This window comes from Emydura macquarii, unplaced genomic scaffold (genome assembly GCF_026122565.2).
Source record: "Emydura macquarii macquarii isolate MOO-44397 ecotype Brisbane River unplaced genomic scaffold, CSIRO-AGI_Emac_v2 contig_2422, whole genome shotgun sequence".
In the NCBI taxonomy this organism is placed as follows: domain Eukaryota; kingdom Metazoa; phylum Chordata; order Testudines; family Chelidae; genus Emydura; species Emydura macquarii.
Genome location: NW_027132559.1, coordinates 26,898,796 through 26,914,941, shown reverse-complemented (window position 1 = coordinate 26,914,941; position 16,146 = coordinate 26,898,796). Strand labels below are relative to the sequence as shown.

General features: G+C 38.5%; 1 protein-coding gene across 2 annotated transcripts in view; it reads left to right on the top strand.

Moving 5' to 3' along the window:
* PHF14 (PHD finger protein 14) overlaps positions 1 to 10,583 on the top strand; it is a 252,195-nt gene extending 241,612 nt beyond the window's left edge. For both annotated transcript variants that reach the window (XM_067562128.1, XM_067562129.1), the window contains one exon: positions 10,402 to 10,583. In XM_067562128.1, the coding sequence (XP_067418229.1) occupies positions 10,402 to 10,476 (75 nt within the window). In that variant the 3' untranslated portion in view covers positions 10,477 to 10,583. The remainder of the gene's footprint in view (positions 1 to 10,401) is intronic.
* The last annotated feature ends 5,563 nt before the right edge of the window (positions 10,584 to 16,146 follow it).

Genomic DNA, 16,146 nt, shown 5'->3' with positions numbered 1-16,146 from the left:
CATTGCCACATACTTTGTAAAAGCAGTTTCTAGACAGTCATGCAGCTGATTTTTAAAACACACTTAGCAAAACTGAACTACATATCTGAGATCAGAACAGAATCCTAAATGTGTAAAATAGTCACCATGTGAATAAAACAAATAAAAGCATTCATGGGATTTTTAAGGACACGGAAACACAAGTGGAATTTCAACTAGAGCATGAACTTTCCTGGCTTAGTCATTGATTCAAGCAAGACCCCCTAATGTTACTATAAAGTTGAATGTGAGCTTTTTAAACAAATACTATTTAAGATTTCAGTTCAGTACACAGGTGCATGCTTAACTTTGAATATATTAATATCCCATTGAAATTAAGATGCCATTTTTCTCTTGTAAGATCTGATGATCAATAATAATGAACAGATGTCAGTCTAATATTTTTATTATTGTGGTGCCCAAAGACTCCAATCAGCACGATGATAGCTTTTAATTAAAATAAAGGTAGACATCCTTGCCCCAAAGACTGTTATAACAAAAGAAAATTTAAAATGATAAATTATTTGTAATGATTTATTATAGTGTATTTGACATATCATTTTTACTTTTTTTAGATGTCATGAAATTTTGTAGGTGGACCCTTGAACTCAAATGAGTAGGAGGAGGTTTCTTTCTAAATGTAAGGTATTTGTAGTTTTTAAGTCTACACATGAAAGGCCAAATTTTGGTTCTCTAGAATCTCTCAGGTGATGCAAAAGTACATCCACATTCTAACTGCCAGTGTCCCTCACCTCACCCACATTAAAACCATGAATAATTTCTGTGGGACAGGGAAGGTTTTTAGTTTTCATTGCTAGATTAGGGATATACATGCATAAAGATGTAGACCTAGTCCATGCACTAGAATACTTCTTTGGAGTCTGATCCATTGCATATTGAAATTAGTGACACAATTCTCATTGACTTAAGTGGGCAGATTTGACCCTTACAGTTTATGTTGCAGATGGAGTATGAGGTGGCCTCCCCATGAGGGAGCTAGAGCAGAGGTTAAAAAACATCTAGGGATTTTCTGCATTGGGCAACCAGAATCTGGGCTGTCCTCTCACAACTGATATGTAAGTGTAACTTTTAACTAAAGGAGTATTAATGCTGCCAGTAATAGGAAGACATAATCTGTACAATACATAATAAAGCTGTAATTCCACTGAGCTTTCTGATAACATCATAAACCACAAGAGCAAAGCTATATTGGTTTGTTCATGTCATTGCAAGAGAGAATGACAGCCATTATTTATGTGGGCAGGAGTTGCAGGTAATATATGTTTAAAAAAAAGAAAAATCTGTTCCTTCAGTCTGACTTATCTTACTCTTCTTATCCTCAGTTGTAAAGGCTTTGTCTGTTCCTGTATCTTTTCCACTCCCTCTACCTCCACAGGGTTCTGGTCTTTCTCTCATTCTTCATTAACAGATTGATTTAAAAATACATATATTCCAAAAATTTAAAACACTTTTATTGCGTAGTTTTCTGACATCACCATGTTGCAGTATTCACTATATAGAAGGATCCCATCTTTTATACCTTGAAGTATTCTAGTGTAAGAGAGGAGAGAAAAATGGGAGAAAATCTCTCTTGACTAGTTCATCTATTGTTAGGTATCACACTTACTGCACTCATTTCAGCTGGGTTTACTAAGAGTTTCCAAATTACTGTTATAGATTTCTTCTAATTAAATATGCATTTTTTCCTGTCACAAGGAAAAACTTTGGTTCTGCTTCTTACAGTAATTTAATTAAGCATTTCCTATATGTTCATTTCAGTATTTATCATGGCCCACTAAAGTTGGAATTCAGTGTATAACGGTAGATTAATTGCCCTTTGTATTAAATGAAATAAGAATCCCAGATATGCGGAGTCATGAAATTTAATTGTGTTCCTCGATTGCTTATTCAATGCATTGGAAAACTGAATCAAGAAATACAGAAGAAAAGGGCCAAAGGTTGTTAAATGTAGCGCATAACACGGATTTTGAACTTTACTTAATGAACCGAGTGTTTATTACTATGAAATAAATGCACCATTTAAAGAATTATGGTGGAATTGTAAAACATTAAAACTCTAATTAATTTTGGTCAGAAGCATGCAGTGCACTCATTTTACCTAAAACATTTTTCATTATGGTCAATATTTTCTCAGTTATTGAGATAAATGTATTATGCAGTGGTATTATGTTAAGTATCTCTTGCAGTTTAAAACGTGCACTTCAGTGGTATTTAGGGTGATTTCTTTTGTATGCCTTGGGTCTATAAAATTCTTGACCATAATTTGGGGAAGTATTTTACATTATGTATCTGCATATGCTTTGCTATTTAATGTCATTAAATATTTTGAGCAGAAGTAAAAGTGTTCAAATCTCTTTCTAAAAGGCTGTATAGTCAGGCTTATTTAGGAAAGTAGTTAAAAAAGCACAAAAACAGCCTTCAACTATCATTTGAGTATCTATTAAGATATAACAACATTTGAACTGCTGAAAATAACTTCTTAAGGTTTTTATTTAAATGGGGCTTTTTAAAAATGAAATTGGTTAAAATAAAGTATTAACTCTTCAGTGTGGGGATTTAGCAGCTTTTTGTCCTGGTTCAACTATTTTTATAAGTACATGAGACATCTGCACTTGCTCTTAGCATCAAGAATATAGGCACAAAATGATTGAAGGTTCACTTTACTGTAGCAAATGAACAATGTAGATGAAGAGTTTAATAGCAATAAATAAAGAATTTGAAAGTACTGTACTTCGATTTAGAAATAGTTTTAACACATGCATTGTCAGTCTGTGGATGGTTATTCTTTATTTAATAATGTAATGGTAAGGTAATATAGAAACTTAAGCTCCTTTGGTCATTTTTTCTACTTCATAAAAAGTCTACTGACAATATGACATTAATAGAGAAATATTAGTTCTCTACGTGCATACCTGCATATGTGGGTGTGAAATTGAATGGTTAGAAGAAAACTTTTTGCAAGTATCATAGTCAGGCTAGTGCCACATTCTTCCTTGGAAGTTAAAATAAGTACACACTGTAAGACTTAAGACAAATTAGTGGAGCCTACCTTTGTACACAGACTGGGCAATGCTTCTTAAGTCATTTTACATTTATTTAATAGTTATCTTGTAGATCCATAACACCATATAAGCATTATTCATAAGGTTTAAAGTATGTAAATCTAATGCTTTCAAAAGACTATGATTGCTGAAGAACAAACATTTTCTTAGGACTTTCTACACATTTACAATCAGCTGAACTTGTAAGACAACTGTTTGGTTCTAAGCACCACCTGTCCAGCAGAAAATACCAACTGCAGTGGCAGTCAGCCAAAGGGGCCACTGAATGGAATGGCTGTCTCCTAAGAAGAAGGAGAAACAGATGGAGGGTTTGAAAGTTGGCATAAAATCCTAGTGCTATAGTGAGCATTAAGTGAAATTTGGCTGTAAGGAATCTTGCAATGGCACATTTATCCCTTTAATCAAAATTAGAAGCAAGTAGATGGAAAATACAGAACACTGACAAACTTTTTTAAATACTTAAAGCTCTTGTACTACTACAAGTTAAAGGGGTTTGTTTTGACATAAACATGCAGCTGCTTGTAGACTCTAAGGAGGCTCTTTATTGGAAAAATAATTCTCTTGGTCTTGCATTGCCACCTAGAGTACAATGCTGTTTACTACATAATTTAAGTACTCCTTTGGAAACAATGTGCATCACGTTAGCTTTACTCTTTTTGCTGCACAAAATGAGGGCAGGGAACTGCAACCAGTTAATTGATGTCATGTTTGCTTACATTAAAATGTTTTGTTCATTCATAGCCTCCATGATATCAGATCTGCAAAGATTTTGTTGTATAAAATTGGTGGGTTTTGACAGTAAGAAATAATGGAGATATACATTAAAAGGTAAGACTGTCAGCTTTCCAGTGATCCCAGCGGGTGCATTTTCTTGATGGCTGCTTCAGAATACTTCATGAAGCAAATGTCAAACTTGTCAAGGCTGTCACTATGAAAATGATCCATGTAGCAAGGGTCTCCTTTCCTTGGGAAACAAACAGCTGCCTTATCACTGCATAGCTGCAGTGACAAACCTGCCATCTATCATAAGAAATTTATATTTGCGTCTAATATCTACTGGTAAAGAACTATTCCAGTCATATTCTGTATTCCTGTACTACCCTTTATAAGATTTGTCAGTTATACTTTTTGAGAAGGAAAACATGGGTTTTGGAAGAAAAATACCTGGTGCACTTCAGCATATGATGGTTACTGTCTTTGCTGGTTTACTGGTTAGATTGATTTATCTCGGAATCTTTAGCCACTTTCCTCCAAATTTAGCCTTTTATGTTGAAAACAGATAGGAATTTAACACAAAAAAGAAAGCCACAGCTCCTTCTTGATGAGGTATGTGGGAAGAACCTTGAAAATGTTTAGTGGTAAATTTTACCTTCATCTAAGTGATGTTTTGATAACCACAATCTGTGTGATATAATTGGTAAATGTCTTCTTTCTACCTAAGACTTTAATGATACGTATATTCTAGCTCATATCTTAGTAAAGGAATATTTTCAGATTTGCTCTGGAAAGAACTGCTACTATAACTTAAGTGCTCCAGTAAAAACAAAGAAAGTGGAAAAGTTAAGGGGAAGAGAAAACAAAATAGGAGGTTGAAAAGGTTTTAAGTACCATTCAGTGTAGCTTATGTGTACAGGATATATAGATATTTCTATAGGGCTAGTGTCAATGAGTAGCCATACTTATTTAAACAAACGGTTGTGTCAAAATTATAGAAGTAAGTAGTGTTATGTGCAAGCTGGGAAAGGGCCATATGCTTCAGCACTGTCTGAATTAGGGAACCTTCATGTCTTGAGATGGGCACTTATCAATACCTTGTAATGAATTTCAAAGGTCACTCAGAAGTTGTGGCTTTGACAAATGTAAAATTCAAGGCTGCTCCTTATTGTAGGTTTTAGTGCCTCTGAATACTCAGTGCAGCAGCAGTGTCTTGCAAGAGGTATAGCAAAACTAGATTCCCAAGAACCTCAGCTGCATCAAGTCCCTTCACCTGTTTTCTTTCCATGAATACTGTGCAGACTGAGAAAGTATTTAGTGATTGTCTTCAATGTACTTCAATGCATAAAGCTGCTCTGCTTCTGGTGAGACTTCCTGTTCTATTCTCCCCTCCCTCCCCAGTGGTGAATCACCCTGTACTGCCTGTATTAGCATGTTAAGCAGCAAAGCCATTTTTTGATCCAGTTTCACAATGCTCCTAAAGTGGGCTTATGACCTCCATATGATCCAGGTCAGATGGACTGTCAGGATGAACCGCTCCACAATTCTTCTATTCATGTGTTTTCTCTGTGTAAAATCTTTCATTCTTTTGGAGACTATACCAGGGTTATTCTCCTTGCTCTTAAACAGAGTAAGTAATCTTTTTCTGTTAGGTTTCTAACCACTAACTAGTCAATTATCAATACCTTTTGGTTGTTAAAGTTGGAATTATTCTATATTTTTTATGTCTTTGGAGTCTTAATTGTACTGGCCACCCTGACACCCTTACCAATGTTGAATAGTGCCTTAATCCACAAATTATGGTAGTTTTTCCACAGTCAAGTTTTAGAATTCTTTCCACAATTAAACTTTTAAACTATTCTTTTGTGTACTACTGTATTTTAATCAGATCTTGTTTTTCCCCTTGTTGGGATGACCATAATATTATACTAGAATATATTTATTTGGCTTCTAATCTAGTTTAAACTTTGTGCATCACAAAATTGGCATCTACTAAATGTTCTACTGGTATCTACTAACTCTACCTATTAAATGTTTGTATGTATTTAGATGTCTGTCTCTCCATCTTGATACATAACAAGACAGATTCCTTACTATTCTTGGTCATGAAACTGTACGTTTAGAGCTGTTTCATATTTTTTTCTTACATATGACATATACAGAAGGGCAAATTATAGGTATGCTTTAGAGCACAAATATATAAAATTGTGTCTTTCGTAGCACATTGAATTGATGGATGATGTATGATATGTTCTATATACAGAATTCTCTAATTTCCTGTGTAGTTAGTAATTGTCTGATTCATTTTTTTGTTCAAGACTTCAGATAGTCAGCTTATGGGAACATAAAGAAAGTGACATGTTTTTGAGTGAAAGTAGTAAAGAAGGAAAACTCAAAACACTGTATGGTGTTCTCTCTTATATGAAATTCAGTTTTTTCTTACTTTCATCCTTCCCTGTATAGGCTCTTGAGGCCAGATTATATGAATTTTATGAGAGTTCATTTTGCTTTTATTTTTATACATGATTGAATGTGTTTAGTAAAGAAGACATCCTTTAAGCTTTTTATTTCCTAACTTTGATCTTTCATAATTAGCAGCTTTGGAGAAGTGAAAATAACATATTAGTACCTATAATTCTCTGAGGATAGTGGTTATAATGCAATTTCTCACCAACTCTATCTGCCCCATTTTTCCTGTCACTTTTCTTTGGTCTAAAGGATAGTTGTGGGTACGATGTGCTACCTATGCCCCCAATTTGCATAGCTATACCTCCTTCTCTCTCTCTCTCTCTCTCTCTCTCTCTCTCTCTCTCAGCTTTTAAAATATGGATTTTAGGCCCCTATATTTTATTTCTTCACCCCAGTTTATCAGTCTGAGCCATTAGATCCAAATTCCTGTAAATAGACTGAGGAGTTTGATCTGTTATTATCACAACCATAAAAGAACATCAATTACAGACAAGTAATTTTAATTTATTCTAATGTGAAAGTAATTCTAGGGCTGTTAAATGTAAATATGCTTCTTATATTTTGGGGCTAATTAGCTTAAATTACTGTTAAACTCACAATACTTGTGCTTTGCATTGGCTCCCAAATTCATTTGACTACAATTCAGGATGTTGGTTCATAAGAACCACACTATAGAGCCTGGAATGACCTTGGAGACCCTGCCATCTGAGACATTATTTTAGCAGTTGCAGTGGGCCAGACAGAAGTCACTGACTGTACCTGAAGTGGGAGTCCTAGGTGTGGATGGGAATACAATTTTAGAACAGAGCCTTCCGCTCTAGAACTAGTTCTCTTTTACAATCCACCAGAGTCTGTGTTAAAGGTTATTTTTAGGAAACCATTTGCGAGACATTTGTTCACTCTGTCTTTTTCAAAATTTGAACCTGTTATCAGTTGGTAAAAACAGTAGAAACTAGGGTGAATTTGATCTGTGCCATCTATTGGTAACAATTACTTCAGTCTTTTTACATATGAACCTGAATATTCTGTCTCAAGCTTTTCTAAAGCCTGTACAGTTCAAAAATACTTTAGAATATACTAGGCTATAAGCAGAATGGTTAAAATAAACAAAAGGAAAATAATGGAAATGTGGATCACTAATGCTAGTTGTGAGGATGAATTTTGTGATGGCAGAGCATCTGTCCACTGGAAACTAGAATGTGACCATTTACTAGAAGCCACAGTGGTAACAACTTTCAGTCTGTGAACCTGGACTAGTTTTCAATTGTTAACTTAAAAATAAAAGACTTTCTATTGGGTAATTATTCTTCCCACCTAAGATTTGCCCTGCAAAAATGCCTCTTTGCTGTCTTCCATAAAGAAAACCTACCATTGCTGATGTAGAACAGCTGGTTTGTTCCACTTGTGGGTGAGTGAACTGTGTATATATGCGCTCCAGATACTGTGGGTTCCTTAATGATGAGAAGCTCTATAACTGTAGGTGGTAATTAGTAAAGCAAATACATTAAACATGTTTAATCTTCAGTCTATTCAGCATCATTCCTTGATAATTAGGCTAAATAGTCCACTTACCTGAAAATTCAAACATTGTGAATGACTTTAGAAACCGCAAAGCTGACACCAGGCATAAGCAGACTAAGCAATTGCTTAGGGTGCCGAGAAACCCAAGAGGGCCCCCTATTCATTATTAGTATGGTTGTTGGGGGGCAAAAATATTCCTGCTTCGAGCCCCCAATGGGCAAGCACCAGCACTGTCGAGAGAGGAAGTGTAGGGTACAGTCCACATCCCTGCCACCCCTGCAAAAAACAAAACTCTGCAGCCTGGGCTTCACTGCTATAATTCTGTCATGGCCTCATCAAGTGATAGTTACCACAGCAATACCCTTATAAAGTGACTCATGGGTGTGGTAAATTGCCGTGTAGCTTTTAGGGATTCTTGCCTGGGCTGACAAGGTGCCTCTGGGCTCAATAAATATTTCTTCTCAGCAATATCTTACATGAGACTTCTCAGAGAAATTATGAGGCACTATGGGCTCCACTCTCACCGTGATGGAAATTACTCGACAAAAATAGCTCATACACTATGGGCTCCACTCTCACCGTGATGGAAATTACTCGACAAAAATAGCTCATAAAAGTGAGTGTAGCCAAGAAGGCTAATGGCATATTGGGCTGCATTAGTAGGAGCATTGCCAGCAGATTGAGGGAAGTGATTATTCCCCTCTGTTCGGCACTGGTGAGGCCACATTTGGAGTATTGTGTCCAGTTTTGGGCTCCCCACTACAGGAAGGATGTGGACAAATTGGAAAGAGTTTTGGAACTGGGCTGTGGTGAAGCACTGGAATGGGTCACCTAGGGAAGTGGTGGAATCTCTGTCCTTAGAGATTTTTAAGGACTGGCTTGACAAAACCCTGGCTGGGATGATTTAGTTAGGGTTGGTCTTGCTTTGATTAGGTGGTTGGACTAGATGACCTCCTGAGGCCCCTTCCAACTCTAATATTCTATGATTTGCATTTGGCCCTTAGTAAGCAATGTAAATCAGAATGTTTCTTGCACGGTGAGGGCTGGGGGGGGAGGGGGAGGGAGATTTACATGCAGAATGTATTATGTATTTTCTAAATAGAACAGCTAACTCTTCAAATTTATTTTATATTATTTATAGTTAAATGCATAGCCCTGTTTATTTAGCTAGGTAGTTTCCATTGATACTCTGTTTATCTCTCTTATGTGGCCCCCATTACCATAGTATCCGAGCAATATTTAATATATTTGTCCTTATAACACCCAGTGAATTAGGAAAGTGCTATTATTTCTGTTTTACAAATGGGGAACTGAGGCACAGGGAGACAAAGTGACTTTCGCAAGGTCACACCAGAAGCCTGTGACAGAAGAGGACACTGAACCTAGGCCGCTTGTACCTAGGCAAGGGTTCCAACCACTAGACCATGCTCCCTCTGTGTAGCAGTGGTTATTACCATTGATCCATGGCAATGAGTTTTCATGTAAACCAGAACACCAGCATCCAAATTTCAGGGTTTTTGTTTGTTTGTTTGTTTGTTTTATTGAGACTGAGTAAGATTTCTTGTTTTGTAAAAGAAAATGCAAATAGTATGAAGATAGGACAATCTGTACTATGAATATGCTCGCAGGACTGTTTCTGTTGAGATGGGTTACAAGTTGTCCTGTGAAATATTTTTTCAAGATGCCATAATTTATACTTTGGAGGTCAACATTTAGCATTGGACACAAGATACTATTCATTCCTATGGAAACGGGCATTATGATGTCACTTCATTTATTCAATATGCTCCAGAGGAGCTCACAGTGAATTATGAGCCCTACTCCTGGAGTTGAAGCTGTAGAATATTGTAAGCATACTGCTGCCTGACATGCTCATGTTTCCTATTTTAGACCTGACTGATCTTCAGATAACATATGGTGGTACAAGTAATTGGAAAATTGGCAGACCTGTCAAGAAAATATGCTAGATGGGACAAAAATACGATGCTGCAGCACATAAAGTGTCTCTGAAGTTAAATTTATTGTCTTTTATCAAACGGTGAAGTAAACATATTTGGTCTCAAAAAAATTAAACATTTTTCAATGGCATATGCTATTCAAAAGTAATTTCTAGGACAGTAATGAAAATTCTTGCATTTTAAAAGCAATTTAGTGGAAGCCTCCGGTTGAGAAACAAGGAGAGGTATGAAGTAGCATCCACTACAAAAGTTAAATATCATCAGATTTCACCTTTTATGTTTTAGTGGCTTCTTTCTTCGTGTAATGAGTTTCAAAGCAGCTAAATCAGTCAACTCTGCAAGTAAAAATTTGGGCTACCTAATAAATTGTTTTGCTATAAAGCATGATGTAAGCAGCTTAAAATGTAAGCAGCTATCTATTACCATTTTCTATTTTAACTTTTGACTAAGATCAAATTTCTAATAATTAAAATTGTGCACTTATTGTAACTTCAGGGTTTATCGGTCATGTAAAAGAATCCCAAAGAAAGGTATGGACAGGTTTGTTCTTGTTTGTGTCTTTTTGGACATATGAACAGCTCTGCAGAATGTATGTCTGTTCAGTAACTCAAGTAATGCTTTTTTATTTTGTTTTATAGGAGGATGAAAATGAAGCTAAGGAAGAAAATCCATCTCCAGACCTAAACATGGAACAGAAAAATTCAAAAAAATAGAAGATTACTGTCATGTTTGAAATATTTGCAAGTTGTGTAACAGCAGTTAAAAGTTCCTCATTGTAAAATTTACAGAACATTCTCAATAAAGTCATTGAAAATTAAAATTCATGCTGCACTGGGGAATTGTGTAAGTGGCTCTTGGTGACATTTATGATTATATTAAAATGTTGGATTTTCAAGACTGGTACAGAATACCAGTAAAAGTATAAAAGCTTTTAGAAATATGTGCATAAGGGCAATGTGATCCTCATTACTGATAACACTTGCTACTCAAACTTGTCAAACTTTTTCAATATACTAAGCAATGCACATCCTGAAAGGGCAGTAATAATTCAAAATCATTCAGGTATCCTGAGCATTGATGTATAGTTATTTGCATTTGACACTTATTATTTGGATAAATGTATGACTAATTAAATTGGTATCTGAACTTTTCTTCTTACAAGTCATTGAAGTAAAACTTAAATATTAAGATGGGGATGGTTTTCAGGGCATTTCCTAAAGGAGTGTTCCCATGCAGACAATTTTATCTGTTTGTATCTCTATCCATTTGAAATGTTTTATAAAAGTAAACTCTGTCTCCCCCAGGTGATTGGTGTCTTTGATAATATTGAGGTTTCCCCATTACTTCCCATTTCATCTACCCATCAAGTTTTAATCCCTCTGTCACAATCCTTCTAATCAAAAAGGATTCAGTACATTTCTTGTTTTATCACTACTCCTTAACTGAGCAGCAGGGACTCCAGAACACTTCTTCTACCAGAGTTAAGCATGTTGCTTTAAGATTTTTTGGTCCATGCTGGCCACTGAAAGACTAGTATGACAACTCCAAATTTAGGTTTCTTGCATAGCAGTACGGAGCGTTACAAATGAGCTACAAGAATTCTACACCAGGATATGAGTAACACTCACTGAAGAGAATGGGAGTTACTCATATACTGCTGTAGGAGAATCCAACCTTAGGTTGACCTTTTTATTTTTCTACTACTCTGCACTTTTACTGTTATGCTGCATATTCCATAATATACCAGATTGTTGATGTTAATTCATTTCCCCCCATCCATGAAAATTTTATCCATATCTGGAGTATTTTCAAATGTTCTTAGACGAAGAAAAAAAAATGCCAAGGAATATCCAGTAATCACAGCACATTCTCTTCTGATCCATGAGGTTCAAATCTTTGTATTGGTGGACAAATTTCAACCATAAATAGAATATAAAATTGTAACTATAATAAACCCCATTTTTTTAAAAAAAGGAAACTTTCATATAAACTATTAAATTTGAGATCATGTCTCCCAGCCCCAGCCTCTACTTCCTGATTTGAAGAGGGCTGGGAGAATGGCATTATCTAATCTATCTATGCAATCTTTTTTATATAGTACCTATCACCATGACATTGAATTGCTGATAACTGCACAAATTGGCGTCCTGTTTGAAGCAGCTGACACTGAGGACTGAGCAACAGCCAGGTTTGAGGGGTGGTTGGAGACATAAATATAAAGCTATAAGACTTAAGAGGGGAGACAGACAGTGTGATGCATAGTTAAGAGAAGCAGTGTGTACTGCAGGTGGAACTGTAAGGGCAAGGGGAGTTACTGGCAGTGAGACAGACCTTTAAGAGAGAGATTTCTCCAATAGTGTTCTGTACAATGGCCGAAATCCATCAGTCACCATATATTTCCGCAGTCCAGTGTCTCCCACAGTTCTGGATGTCTGGGCTGCCCCCTTCCACTCTGCAGCTCAGGGAGGCAGATCAGCATTTTGGAGTTGCATACTCTGGTCACACCTCCACTGCTATTACTTGCCACCATGGCAAGTGGGCCAGTGGTGATTTGATTGTTCCTGCTTTCATTTCTTTACTTCTTTAATTTTTTGCCTCCATGGCAGTGGGTCAGTGGTGATTTGATTGTTCCTGCTTTCATTTCTTTACTTCTTTAATTTTTTGCCCACTTTTTTGGGCAGTGGTGAGCAGTTTTCTTCTTTTTAGCTTCCTCCTCCCTAGGGGTACATCTATACTGATGGCGGCAAAGTCGCTGCTGTCAGATCATTCTCTCTGGATCAATTGAGCAGTCAGTGTAAACCCGCTCAATCGATCAGGAAGTCGACACAGTAAATCCACCCCTTCAAGTGGCATAGCGCTGTGTTGACGGGAACCGCAGTGCAGTGAAGACGGCGCGCAGAAGGGAAGCACAGCAGTCTACGGGAGTTACACAAGCTACTCTGAGTAGCTTGCGTAACTCCCATCGACTGCCGCCATATCTCCAGGTAAGTGTAGACCAGGGCAAAGTTGGTTAACACTCCTGTGATTTAACCCACCATGAGCTTCTCCTGCAACGTCTCCCTGCCAGGTCCTCTGCCCCTAAATTGGCATGGCAGAGCAACCAACAAAGCACTGGGCCAAATCAAGTAGTGTTCTATTTGTGACACAGCCTCCCCAGGCATGGCAGATGATGAGTTGTATCAAGCCAGCTGACCCTTGCTCAGTTAGCTCCCCGGACTATGAGTCAGAATGTCATGAGGGGCTCCCTTTCCACCAAAACAGCCGTGACTCAATTGTGGGAAAAATGGACGAGGAACCCTAGTGTGGAACAGAGAGAGGCTCCAAAGACAAGGCAGACCTCAGAGAGTCAATTTAGGATTTGAGATCCAATAGCCCCCTCACCCTCAAGTCTTAAAATGGGTCCTGTATGTCCTGGAGAAAGAAGCAGGACTCTTAATCAGCCTCCCTCTCTCCCAATTTGATTAGGAGTGCTCTTGACAATGAGTCCTCCCCCAGCATTCCTCACAGGAGGAATGGGACCCAGCAGCGGAGGATTCAGAGACGATCTCTCATGAGGGCTTCAGGCCCTAAAGAAGGCAAGCTGCAGAAAGTCTGAAGCACAATTTCTGTGCTTCCAAAGCATGGAAAAAGAGTTAAAAATCAAAGGCAAAAAAGGAAAAGAAAAATCATAGAAAATATAAGAGAGTCCTCCTCCTCCCCTTCCTTCTCGTCATCCTCAATTGAAAAAGGCGAGCTGTTGGAATTTGAATCCAAACAGGACATGGAAAAATAATAGAGCAGAGGTTTTTTAACCCCTCAAGAATTTCAGACTATGTGCAGTAAGGTTGTCTCCATGATCCAAATTCAACCTGAACAGGCTCCTGAGAGTAAGCCTCAAAGTAAAGTTGTCCCACCAAAATCTTCTCCTGAGGCTATGATATCCCTTCACTCCTCTTTTGAGGAAGTGCTTAGGGATGAATAGGACAAGCCTGATAAGAGCAAGCACATTAACAAGATTGACCTCAGGCTCTATAACATTCAGGAACCAAAGGACTCCATTGTTGAAATATCAAAGGTTGATGCCACTGTAGAGTTTCTCGTGGGGGATACGGTTATTCCCTCAGAGGGGGAGTTCTACCCTATGGAACCCCTAGATAGAACGGTGGAGGCCACTCTCAAAAAGGACTTTGAGGCCTTTTCCATCACACTCAGGGCATCCCTAATAGCTACCTGCTTTGCAAGAGCATCTATCTCCTGGCTGGAAGATCTCAGAGCCCTTAAGGACAGACTTTGGTTCCATTTAAAAAAAAGTCTCCCTATCTACAGAACTTGTAGCTGGCGCCTCAGTAGATGCAATAAGGTTCTCAGCCCAAGCCATGGCTCTTAGATCAGGAGCCAGGCCCCATCTATGGCTGTGACCCCTGGAAGATGGATATGAATTCCAAAATCCTATGCTTGGCCAAGCTTACAGGCTCCCTCCTTTTTGGTGAAAAACTGGATAGTGGTTGATAATGCTGCAAAATCCAAAAAATCTTTCCCTTTACCACTAAATGCCCTCAGGGGAGAATATAGATTGGCCTTCAGACAGAGGTGCTTCTTTCTGCCTTCATCCTCAGAGAGGTACCCGTGAAGGGACAACAAATTCTGCAAAGAAAAACAGTAGAACTGAGGTTTGGGGGAAAGTCCAGAGGGATCTCAAAACCCCATCCCTCCCCCCAGTCCATTTTATGACTAAAACCACATAGGCCTCAACCTAGAAGTGAAGCTAGGAGACAGAATTTCCCACTTCCCAAGAGGACTGGTTTACATTGACCACAGACAAATGAGACAGGGAGATAGTAAGCCTGAGATAGTCCCTTGGCTGTGGGCTCCACCCCATCCATTCTTCATCCAGTCTCTCATTTCCAACGACCCCATAAAATGCAGTTTTATCCAGAATGAAATATTTCATCTTCTAGATATGGGCATGATAGAGAGCATTCCCGCAGAAGAAAGATTCTCTGGGTTCTATGCCATCTTGGTCATTGTGCAGATGCACATGGGGAGGGTGGGGGTGGCATCAGAGAGCCATTCTTAGCCTCAAAAGACTCAACAAAGAGATGAACAAAATAACGTTTTGGATGGAGACTGTGGCTTCTATGGTGTCATCCCTGCCCCAGGGAAATTTCTTGACTTCAGTAGGTCTATTGACTGCATACCTCCACATCAGACTGTTATACCCATGGACTTGCAAGGTTTACCTATGGCAGAAACATTATCAGTACCCAAAACTCTGATTTGGCCTGTCCTTAGCCCCCAGGGTTTTTCAAAGTTGGTGGTGATGATCATAGCCAGACTCAGGTCACAGGGAACCTTCCCTTTCCTGGACAATATCCTGGTCAGAGCTCCATCGCAGTCAGCAGCTCACACTGGGACTGGGACACTGAATTTCCTACAAGCTCATGGCTTCATCATCAATATCAAGAAAAGTTCCTTGATTCCGTCCATCAGAATAAGTCACCTGGGGGCAGGAATAGACACCTCAGTAATAAAGATCTTCCCATCATTAGAAAGCTTCCAGAAAATCTAGGATCTTATCATCTTGCTCTGGAGCCGCAGGAGGCTTACCATAGTACTATGCCTCCAGTTTACTGGGTCTCCTGAGATCGCTGATCCCTGATGATACCCTGATAGGGAATCACTCCATGAGTAGCACAGTCATACATCAAAGGCCTTTAAGCCTTCGTCCTAAAGGTCTGGGACCACTTCCCGGAGTGCATGAAAGATGAAGTACAAGTTCCAACACAGGCGCTCAACTTCTTATAGTGGTGGTCAGCCCACATCAATGTTTGCAAAGGCATGTCCATCTGCCTTCCAGATCCTGTAGTTCCCACAAGTGACACCACAGATTCACCTCACTGGCTTATCCCAAAATGTTATGCAGAGGACTGGCTATAGTGGTGTGATTAATCACATGGAAGGAGAAAGTGAGGTGACCATTTTTTTTCAGGTCAACCCAAAACGTTAAGGCCAGTTCCGGCAGCTTGAAACTTGAAGAAGTCTGGGAGGAGAGGCAGGAGTTTCTTGGCAAAGAAGCTGAGTAGCCTCATGCTGAAGAACAGGCCAGCTGACTTCTGAGAAAAGGTGAGCAGAAAGAATAAGGTCAACTTAGGGAGAATAGAGAGGATCTTAATACAGTTGTAGTGGACAATGAAAAGTAGAGGGGAATGGGGTTTGAGTCCCCTTAAGATGCCTACAGTGAGTTTATCTATCCTCAGTGCAATTTAATGAATATTGCCCATTCTGCAAAATAGCCTACTTCCATTCAATGCCACGGAAATCAATGGGACTGTTTTTGAAGGCATAGAGACTGTGCTAGCCATACTTGTTTTTAACATCATAAAGGTTATATTTCATGTGAACTC